The 9898-nt window shown below is 49.5% G+C and overlaps 4 protein-coding genes across 8 annotated transcripts; 2 read left to right on the top strand and 2 right to left on the bottom strand.

The window, feature by feature from the left end:
* Positions 1–70: 70 nt before the first annotated feature.
* LOC121598068 (cysteine-rich with EGF-like domain protein 2) lies at positions 71–3304 on the bottom strand. 5 transcript variants are annotated; one of them, XR_006005511.1, is made up of 5 exons: positions 2704–2815; positions 1496–2497; positions 1316–1411; positions 451–1061; positions 235–324 (listed from the first exon to the last, which is right to left on the bottom strand). XR_006005511.1 is itself a non-coding variant. In XM_041924601.1 (4 exons), the coding sequence occupies exons 2-4, from the start codon at positions 2325–2327 to the stop codon at positions 191–193; spliced, it is 1062 nt and encodes a 353-aa protein (XP_041780535.1). In that variant the 5' UTR covers positions 2328–2497; positions 2704–2815; the 3' UTR covers positions 71–190. The 5 variants fall into 5 exon arrangements, 3 of the variants coding, with proteins under 3 accessions (XP_041780535.1, XP_041780534.1, XP_041780533.1); XR_006005510.1 differs by having other exon boundaries at positions 247–324; positions 398–1061; XM_041924601.1 differs by lacking the exon at positions 451–1061 and having other exon boundaries at positions 71–324.
* Positions 3305–3355: 51 nt separating this feature from the next.
* On the top strand, positions 3356–5750 carry LOC121598066 (inactive selenide, water dikinase-like protein). The gene is made up of 3 exons (XM_041924598.1): positions 3356–3779; positions 3888–4422; positions 4506–5750. Exons 2-3 carry the CDS (start codon positions 3916–3918, stop codon positions 5187–5189), a joined length of 1191 nt encoding a protein of 396 aa, XP_041780532.1. The 5' UTR covers positions 3356–3779; positions 3888–3915; the 3' UTR covers positions 5190–5750.
* Positions 5751–5911: 161 nt separating this feature from the next.
* On the bottom strand, positions 5912–7607 carry LOC121598070 (ATP synthase subunit gamma, mitochondrial). Its single transcript, XM_041924604.1, has 3 exons — positions 7450–7607; positions 7005–7170; positions 5912–6909 (listed from the first exon to the last, which is right to left on the bottom strand). The coding sequence occupies exons 2-3, from the start codon at positions 7166–7168 to the stop codon at positions 6180–6182; spliced, it is 894 nt and encodes a 297-aa protein (XP_041780538.1). The 5' UTR covers positions 7169–7170; positions 7450–7607; the 3' UTR covers positions 5912–6179.
* A 272-nt stretch (positions 7608–7879) lies between these two features.
* Positions 7880–9854, top strand: LOC121598062. The gene is made up of 4 exons (XM_041924590.1): positions 7880–8068; positions 8159–8340; positions 8416–9516; positions 9599–9854. The coding sequence occupies exons 2-4, from the start codon at positions 8164–8166 to the stop codon at positions 9731–9733; spliced, it is 1413 nt and encodes a 470-aa protein (XP_041780524.1). The 5' UTR covers positions 7880–8068; positions 8159–8163; the 3' UTR covers positions 9734–9854.
* The last annotated feature ends 44 nt before the right edge of the window (positions 9855–9898 follow it).

Below are 9898 nucleotides of genomic sequence, written 5' to 3'. Positions count from 1 at the left end.
AGTTCTGCTCCGAACGGTCCTCATTTGAGCATGTGTCCATCGTGATCGCAGGTAGATCGAGCAGTCTATGTTATGATTTGTAGTTTGGTTTATTTTGCAATCGCATCGGCATTCACTATTTACACTCTCATATAAGTTAGGTTGATCACATTGTCAAGATACTGCTTTGGCGCGGTTCCCAATGCTCTTGCTACAGTTCATCCTTTGGTGCGGCAGGATCTTCTCCATCGCTTAGCTCAGTGGGATGGGGCTCGCCTTCCCGAGTTGAAGAGAAGCTAGGCGGATCCATCTGTTGTTCCGGCACGCCCGTCTCATCCGATGACGCTGCAGTAGTGGAACGAAAGAGCATATATCACACACAAACACTCGAACGCAAACACAGGAGCGAGAACGTTACCAAAGTATGGGAGAGTTTCTGTTACTGTTACGAGTTTATTTTATTCGTTTTACCTAAAATGTCACCCCTATGCACATTGTTTCACTCATTCACTCATCATTTCAGACATAATGGCCAACGATGCCGTGCCATGGATCTTTTGTTCTGATTAATTAGTCGTAGAGAAAGGATTCGCTTGCTCTTAAAAGTTTAATGCGCGTGGAAGAGACGATTCCATAAGTCTGATTTATCCAATCAACACCAACACTTTGCTTTGCGAATCTCGGAACTAAAAATGGTTGTCCTAGGACAGCACCAAAAATAACCGCACAACCTTCTTTCATAAAAGTGTCGAAGATAAAATTGAGCCCTTCCCGTCCCACGTGTACCTCGGCGAATCATGCATGGGTGTGCTCTATACAAGCACACGCCGAGTGGAAGTTGTTCTATTTTTAATGCTGCTGTAGAATCTCGTCTAAAATCCGCGGCGAAGGTGCCGCCGGTTGCTGCGGGGCCGTGTTGAGCCAGTACTCCGAAACGGAAATGTAAACCGCGACGGCCAGACCGACCAGCGCCGCCAGCCAGGTCGAGTTCTGTAGCACGATGCACGTGGCAATGCACAGACCGAGGTAGGTGAGGTAGCGCGTAAAGGTGGCGTACTGGTTGCGCTTCTCGTTGGACGTATCTGTTTTGTGTTGCGGACGAACAAAGGGCGTTAGTCACGCATCGGCAACGGCCAAAAGGCATACATTCCAGAGAAATAAATCACAACAAAATGGGGAAAAAAATGGAACGTTGCAAACAATATTCAACTCATAGCTCAAACCAACAGAAAAGGTACAATGATAATCATACAAAGCAACATGAACACAAGAGCATCTTTCAACACTAATGCATGCAGAGATGGAAGGACACGTTTAAAATTGCTTCGAAGCTTACCTGTACACATTCCGTCCCGCAGCTCGTATCCTTCGGCACATTTTTCACACAAATCTGGACCATCGCCATTACAGCCATCGCACGACTTATCACACTCTGGAGGGAGAAACCAATGTAATCAATCATTAACCAATCTTATCAGTAGAAGTCGGCCACCGAGGGAAAAGCCCTCAGACTTACCCAAACAGCTGTACGAGCCTTCATTGTTCACGCAAAACTGCTGCTTCGTGCATGGAGCCTCCTTAATGCATTCGTCCACATCCACACAGCCACCGCGGGCACTGTCCATCACCCAGCCGCTGCGACAAACCCGGCACGAGTTGGGCCCGGCCCCGGTACAGCCGCCGGCCGCACACGCCTTATGGCACCGGCTGCACAGTAGCTTCGTCTCGTCCCGGAATGCCTGATAGTGCTCCTCGCTGCAGCTATCACAGTTGTCACCCGTGTATCCCTCGTCGCAGGCACACTTCCCATTGCCCTTGCGGGTGCCGTTGCCCTTACATTTCCCGTTGCCGAAGCAGGTCGGGCACGGATCACAGTTCGGGCCGTAGAATCCGTCCGGACAGCAGACGGCGGCCTGCTCCACACACAGCCACCGGTGCAGATCGGGCTGGGTGGTTTGATGGTTTTTCCACCACTCCTCTATCTGCGTTTCGTAGTCTTCCGCCAGCTGATGGCACTGGTCCTCACCCCGCACTATGTCCGTGCAGAGCCGCTCCTGGATCTCGACCAGCCGCAGTTCGCTGGTTTTGTAGCTGCCCAACCGTTCCTCTTCCCACGCCGCATCGCCACCATCGTGCTTGGCCCGTTCCGTTCGCTTGATGCCGTCGCGGAACGAATTCACCAGCACGGTGCACGCCTTGCAGGGGGGCAGTTTTTCAGTCTTAAGTTTGTCCTTCTTGGTGCCTCCTCCGGCGGACAGCGAGGGTGGTTTCGGTATGTCCCCGAGGGATAGCGTTGGAAGCAGGGCCACGAGCAGCAGGCTGGCCACAATCGCTCTCGAATGTCGCATCACGGACACGTGTATTGTTTCTTTGGAGGTGTACGAGAAACGATTATTCCACGTTGCCCTCTTTGTCGATGGTTCTGGATTCGCTACGGGACGATAATAACGCACAGCACACAGTCAGCCGACCACACACCCTGCCTGGGTAGCTTTAGGCACGAAAAACGAACACAGATCTGTGGTAACGAAAAATCGATAAATATTGGATTTCAGGTACATGAACTCGCAGGCGGAATGTTGTATGAAAATTTGCTCATAATGCCCGGAAATGTATATCTCCTTAACTCTCAAGCTGATGGTAGCTTAAGAGCAACTATTTTCACCCTTGGACTGGGGTAGTAAAGTACACAAAGTAGGAAAATTTGTCGTCCCAAATACTCACCAGTAGTTGGGTCGACAGCACGGAAGAAACACACAAAATCCCTTTTCTCTGCGCCCCGGGCAGGGTGGAGGAGGGCTCGATGCCGGGGTTTTGTTTTGTTGAACTGACGTGTACCTTGGTTCGCGCATTCTGCGAAAGGCTCGTCTACACTGCGTTGCGTGCCGCTGTAAAACCACTCCCTGTGCCGCTTTTATTTACATTGGAAAATCTTTTTTCTTAGTCCAATTCATTATACAAAGATGCCTTATTTGCTTCGAAAGAAGCATTTTTGCTCCCTGAAGTGTCTTGGAATGGAATTTGGAATTTATTTTTAATGTAAATTTCATTCTCAACGTTCGGTACCGACGTCAGAGACCACCACCTATTGGCACTATGGACTATTTTTCAATGGTCAAAACGACACACCAAACAAAAAATGTTAAAAACAATGCATTTTAGTAAGAATTAATCGGTGTAGTTGTTCAAACATGGCCCTAATAATTTTAATACATTGTTCAATGTTAATTTTGTCGTTTAAAACATTCCTGTATCGTAGTTTTCAATACGTACCGCATCCTGCCAACGCAGCAATAAACCAACGCTAATAACCCCTCGATGACGCGAGCCCACAGTGCACCGCCACAAGCGGGTAATCCAAAAGAAGCTTCTAGAATCTTGCCCTCTCACTCGCGCAGCAGCATCGACCATCGCCAGTGCGCGTGCATTTTACAGCGTTGGCCATCTCTAGTGACGGTGGAACAATAATAGGTATTAACCTTAAATTTTGCCCTAGGAACTTTTGCGTCCACTCATCACCTCGGCGGCAGGGTCTGTGAAGCGAGTTGTTGTTAGCAACATTTAATTTCAATAAAACGTTTGCACCAAGCGAAGAAGCTACGCGGGACGTACCAGTTGGGCCCGCAAGTTCTGGCCCGCGTTGTTGCTGTGCTGTGCGTTCAGTGCGTGAAAATCTTCATCTAGTTGGCGACGCCACACCGCTTCGCTACCTCTGCCAAAGCTGCCCGACAAGCCGGCGGTTGAGATACAGAACACAGATACGATACGTGCTTCGTCAGAGAAAGGCAACCCGTTTGCAGGTAAGTAGTAGCGGAAGGCGAGGCCAGTTTTTGCGAATGCAAGATAGATTATTCTTTGGCCACTGTTTTCAACCTCATGTGTTTGCTATTGTGCTCTCGTCGCCTTAGCTCAAACGCGTCTTGAAGCAACATCATCATGGGAGACTACCAACAAGATCCGATGGTCCATCTGGAGCTGACCGGTAACACCGGCATGGTACTGCGGCGTCCGTTCGATCCGACCGCACACGATCTAGATGCATCGTTCCGGCTGACCCGCTTTGCCGACCTGAAGGGCCGCTGCTGCAAAGTGCCGAAGGAGGTGCTGGAGAAGCTGGTTTCGTCCTTGCAGCAGGACTACATGCAGGATCCCGACCAGCCGTTCATGCCGATGTCTTCGCCCCGGATCGGCATCGGGCTCGACTGTTCGGTGATTCCGCTGCGCCACGGCGGTCTGTGCATGGTGCAGACGACCGACTTCTTCTACCCAATCGTGGACGATCCGTATATGATGGGCAAGATTGCGTGCGCCAACGTGCTGAGCGATCTGTACGCGATGGGAGTGACGGAGGTGGACAACATGCTGATGCTGCTCGCCGTCAGCACGAAGATGATCGAGAAAGAGCGAGACGTAGTCATTCCATTGATTATGCGTGGATTTAAGGTAATTTCGAGTGGAGCTACGTTTCGTGTTTGAGCGATCGTTAATGGCGGGCTTTTCGCGGGCATGGTTTCGTTTCGTTTTAGGATTCCGCACTGGAAGCGGGAACCAGTGTGACCGGCGGCCATAGTGTCGTTAATCCGTGGTGCACTATCGGGGGAGTAGCGACCACGATTTGCCAGCAGAACGAATTCATCGTGCCGGATAATGCTGTCGTCGGTGATGTGCTGGTGCTGACGAAAGCGCTCGGAACGCAGGTGGCCGTAAATGCGCACCAATGGTTGGACCAGTCGGAACGGTGGAACCGCATCAAGCTGGTCGTCTCGGAGGAGGACGTCCGGAAGGCGTATCACCGAGCGATGGACTCGATGTCCCGGCTGAACCGGGTCGCCGCCCGTCTCATGCACAAGTACAACGCGCACGGCGCTACCGATGTGACCGGGTTCGGGCTGCTCGGCCATGCCCAGACGCTGGCCTCGCATCAAAAGAATGAGGTATCGTTCGTCATCCACAACCTGCCGGTGATCGCCAAGATGGCTGCGGTTGCGAAGGCCTGCGGCAACATGTTCCAGCTGCTGCAGGGCCATTCGGCCGAGACGTCCGGCGGGCTGCTGATCTGTTTGCCGCGTGAGCAAGCCGCCGCCTACTGTAAGGACATTGAAAAGCAGGAGGGATGCCAGGCCTGGATCATCGGTATTGTGGAGAAGGGTAGCCGCACGGCCCGCATCATAGACAAACCGCGAGTGATTGAGGTGCCGGCAAAGGATTAAGGGAGTGTGTTGGATTTCGTTTCTTTCCTCTTTTTAATTGGCTCTTAGCTTATCATAATTCATTTGCTTGTTAACACATATACGTACGTAAATTGCACTTTCGACGGACTACTCCGCTCATACGCGCGAACACACAAAATACACTTTCTGATCGATGCTCGTTGCTAGAGCAACCGGCAGAAATGGCGAAGTTAGGTTGCACACATTTTTCTTGAGTTACAAACGAAACTACTTTTGCGGCAAATCATTTTGCTAGGATTGATGAAGCGGTGATACAAACATGAAAATGGCTCGAGGGATGGACGACTGAGTTATAGAACCGATGAAGATGCCAAGTGCGAGAAGGCAGGGAAAATGATCTGTACCATAGTGTACGTTCGTACATACATTTTACGATATGTCCTCTGTTTTGTTTTTACGTAAAGCCACGTGAACATTTTTATAAAGCCAGGAAAATTGAGAGATAGAAAGAGTATGAAGAAAAGGAAACATTTATTATTAGCATTGCCCTTAGATTTAATCCAATGAATATCGCATAAATAAAACAAAAATCAAACACAACACCACCTCGCATTTAATAAGGGCGAATGGTCAATTTGCGACTAAAAACGATGACTTCTTACTACATTCAGAAGCACCAAAGAAAAACATTTTCCAAAAAGAAGATAATTTCTCATCTTAGTTTCGAATGTATTCGCATGAAATCAATAACCACCATAATGTCTTGGGATTTTGTTTACTTTTATAGTACTATTTCTTTTCTGCTTGCGTTCGTGAAGAGATAACGATTTTCCGAAAGCACCATGCACATATATCTCGTCTTCTTACACGGCGAAATATTCGTTCTTGCTCGAAAAAAGACGATCCGGCCGGTTGGGGCAGCGATTCCCATCGGGAGTGACGGCACGCAGCGAGGATGGCAGGAAACCGGCCAGCACGGAATCAACAATACACGCCTCCACCATCATCACCAACGGCAACTTCGGGCGCTTAATCCTTGCTCTCCAGAGCGGAAGCACCGGAAATAATTTCAATCAGCTCACGGGTAATGACCGCCTGTCTGGTACGGTTGAAGGTCAGCGTCAGCTTGTCAATCATCTCGCCGGCGTTCTTGGACGCGTTGTCCATGGCCGTCATACGGGAGGACTGTTCGGAGCAGGCGCCCTCCTTCATCGTGTAGAACAGCAGCGAGGCGAGCGAGAACTCCAGGTAGCTCTGGATCACTTCCGAGTCGAGCGAATCGTACACCGGCAGCTTCTCCGCTGACTCGACCGACTTGAGCGAGAAGATCGGAATGTCCGCCACCTGGTACGACACGACCGACTTGAACTTGTTGTAGATGATCTTGCCATCGGTGTACTCGTAGCCGAGGTTCAGGATGGCATTGCACAGCTTGGCCGCATCCAGGAAGGTCGGCGGCAGACGGCCGATCTCGTTCGCGACCATCTCGATGTTCTTGCCGTACAGACGCGACAGGATGGCGCGCGACTTGTCGCCGACGCAGATCACCTTGATGTTCGGGTCGGTGGCGAGCTCACCGCGAATGTAACGGGCAACGCCGGTATGCACGGCACCGCACAAACCACGGTCCGACGTGATGGCAATGTACAGCTTCTTGGAGTCTTCCTCCTTCGGCGCGACTTCGGCCTTCTCGTAGAACTGCTGCGCACCGACACCGTACGGTCTGGCCTGCTTCAGATCACGCTCAGCACGGGAATACCTGTTGTGGGGCAAGACGGGGCGATAACATTCGTACACTCGAAACTACGTACACACTCTCCCCCCCCAATCCCCCTGCTGCTCGGTCATACGTACTTGGCGGCGGACACCATCTTCATGGATTGGGTGATCTTCTGGATGTTCTTGACCGACTTCAGACGGATCGAAATGGCCTTCAGTGTGGCCATGCCACGGTTCTGCTGACCAAGGCATAGCTCAGCTGGCACCTGCGACAGCACGGGCACGACGGACTTGAACATGGCTGGTGGAAAGAAAACCGGAAATGCCCGGACGGTACATTAGCGACCATTTACGATAAGCCGCTTCGATTACACAACACTTTATCCCGTGCACAGGCCAGAGGGGTTGTGGTGGTGTGGCCATTGCTGTCCTGCAGCCAATATGCCGCTGAACCAAATGCCCACAACACCACCGGGAACGGTGTGTAATAGTGTAGGTGTTATGTAAGATTTTTAACATGCAAAAATACACTTTGCTGGGCGTATTTTCACCGCCGGCCGCTGTCGCTGATTATGCTCACCTGCGCTATTGGCGATTTCAACAGGAAAGTCGACGAATAAAGGTGGCCTTTTTCGGTCGTTCGGTGCAAAAGCGGATCAGAATTTTCTCATCCGATTCTACGGGTGTCAAAAGATGTCGTACAATCCGCGATTGTCAGCAGCGTTGCCAGGCTCGATCGAATGCAAAATGTGTTTTCCTATGAGTATGTGTGTGTGTGCATGTGCGCTGTTTATGCAATAAGGTGGAATACTTCAAACTGGTTTGGCTGTATTTCGCATAAATTTGTATGCATTTCGTTCGCATATGTGTATAAAATACTGTTCAAAGGATAGTTTCATTGTGTAATTTGCGCAATTTGTTCGATTTGGAATATTATTAGAGAAAAAGTGTTCGCCAAAAATGATAACAAAAGACCCACGAGCCGGCAGTGTTGCCAGCACGCAAGGGAATCTGTCAACCGGCAAACATCGTGCTCGGTTGCAAACAAAACATTCCACCAGGGCGGCCGCGGTTGATGCGGACGTATTGTGTATATATTTCAAGAACGTTTTGTATCGCTCTAACTTGTTATTTTATGTGCCTGTTTCGTTGAGGTGCCATTTCTATTTGTGCCAATCTGCATTAAAACAAACTTAAAGGTAAAACGGCATGAGTGTTCTAGGTACCATTTGCTGCTGCGCCATTACGTTCTTTTGTAAATAAGGCATCCCTTTCTCACCGGCTTTCAGAAACAATGGATGAAATAATAACAATCATACGAGCACTGGCCATATCAAACGCTGCTAATGGCATCACTGTGGCACAACTAAATAAGGATTTTAAAAATCTCGAAGGATATTCCATCCCATACACGAAGTTTGGATTCCATTCGTTAGATGCGATGCTGCGTACAATGACCGATGCCGTACAGGTGAGTGGACAATGCTTTACAGCCTCGTTCTGTATATGATTGTGCCTTTAATTTTATGCATTCCATTCGCTCAAGGTCAATGGCTTTGGATTGACCGCAATAGTACAACCGCTCACCAATGAGAAATCCCAACATGTACGAGAAATGGTGAAAAGAAGCAAAAACACTAGCAAAAAACCAATCTACAGCTACCAACCGCCATCGTACACGGCTACCCCAGTGAAAGGGAATAATAATTACCAAGACAAGCCACATGGAACCCAATTTACACAATTCACGTCCAACAATGGCTTACAGCGGCCTCCACCGAGTATTGATATGCAAAAGTTCCAAGAAGACATACGGGAAGAGATGCGAAGGGCAGAGAGGCAGAGTAACGCTCTGAAAGCGATCCCAAACGCGGATGGAACTCAGAGGCCAACGCAATTGAACGGCCAAGTAGAACCACAGAAACCCGTAGCTATTGGTGGTCACAAGCTGACCCCGTCTCATAACAAGAATGTCCAAAGCAATGCGACAAATAGGGAAACCATCGCTGTACCCTCCCCAAAAGTGGCAAGTATGATGACAAATGGAGTGAAAGTTCCCGTGAGCGGTAGCACTGCTCCGAAACAGAAAGACGAAAGCGTCATTCAGATTCCCGTTAATGCTATGACTGCAAAGGAAGCGGTTGCGGAAACGATTCTACCAGCTCATTTGAAACCGAAAACCGTCCATAAGGCGGTTGTGACGGCAGCCCTCAATCCCAAGCATTTGCACGTACACTTGGTGCAACAAACGGAAAAGTTACAGAGCTTAGCGCCTTACATTGACTCCATCTACCGCACGAAGGCGTCCAGCGACGTATGGCTCGTACCGGAAGCGATGGCAAAGGTTGGTCTGTACTGTGCAGCCAAATACTACAACCAGTGGTATCGAGCAAGGATTATGGGTGGAATCAATCACCAGCGCGTGCTGTTGCTGTACATCGACTACGGATACCTGCGGTACGTACCATTGGGCGATGTGAGATTCCTGGCACGAGAACTGGCATCGATACCGCCACAAGCGCTCCAGGTTTCGTTGGAATATGTGAAACCAGCACACGGCACGTGGAGTGACGCGTGCTGTGAGCAGCTTGCTACATTGGTTCATCGTAAAGTGCTGGATATGGTCATTGTCAACAGGAAGCAGGAGGTAAGTAGTACACGTGTGCTGGTTTCGATTCTTTTTTAGCAAAAAACCTAATTTCATCATGTTTCGTTTCGTACTTTTGCAGGATTGCACGGTGGATGTGATACTTACGTGTTCGCTAAACAGTCCAATCGATTCGCTGATACGCAATCCGGACGAGAGTACGCTGAACAAACAGCTTGCGCTGCGTAGTGATACCGCATGGTCGTTGGCAGAGTAATGCAACCGAACCGATGTTATCATAAATGGACCTATTTTTTTAGAATATGAACAAAGCGACAAGGTGATACGGCCTGGCCGTTCGTTAAGAAATTGAATAAAATGACAAGCAATGAAGCGTACACTTCGGTGTTTTCTTTCAACTTTTGTGCTTAGCGCGTTTGAG

This window comes from Anopheles merus, chromosome 3R (genome assembly GCF_017562075.2).
Source record: "Anopheles merus strain MAF chromosome 3R, AmerM5.1, whole genome shotgun sequence".
Classification (NCBI taxonomy): domain Eukaryota; kingdom Metazoa; phylum Arthropoda; class Insecta; order Diptera; family Culicidae; genus Anopheles; species Anopheles merus.
Note: the sequence above shows the minus strand (reverse complement) of the source record. Positions and strands in the feature narration are given on the sequence as shown.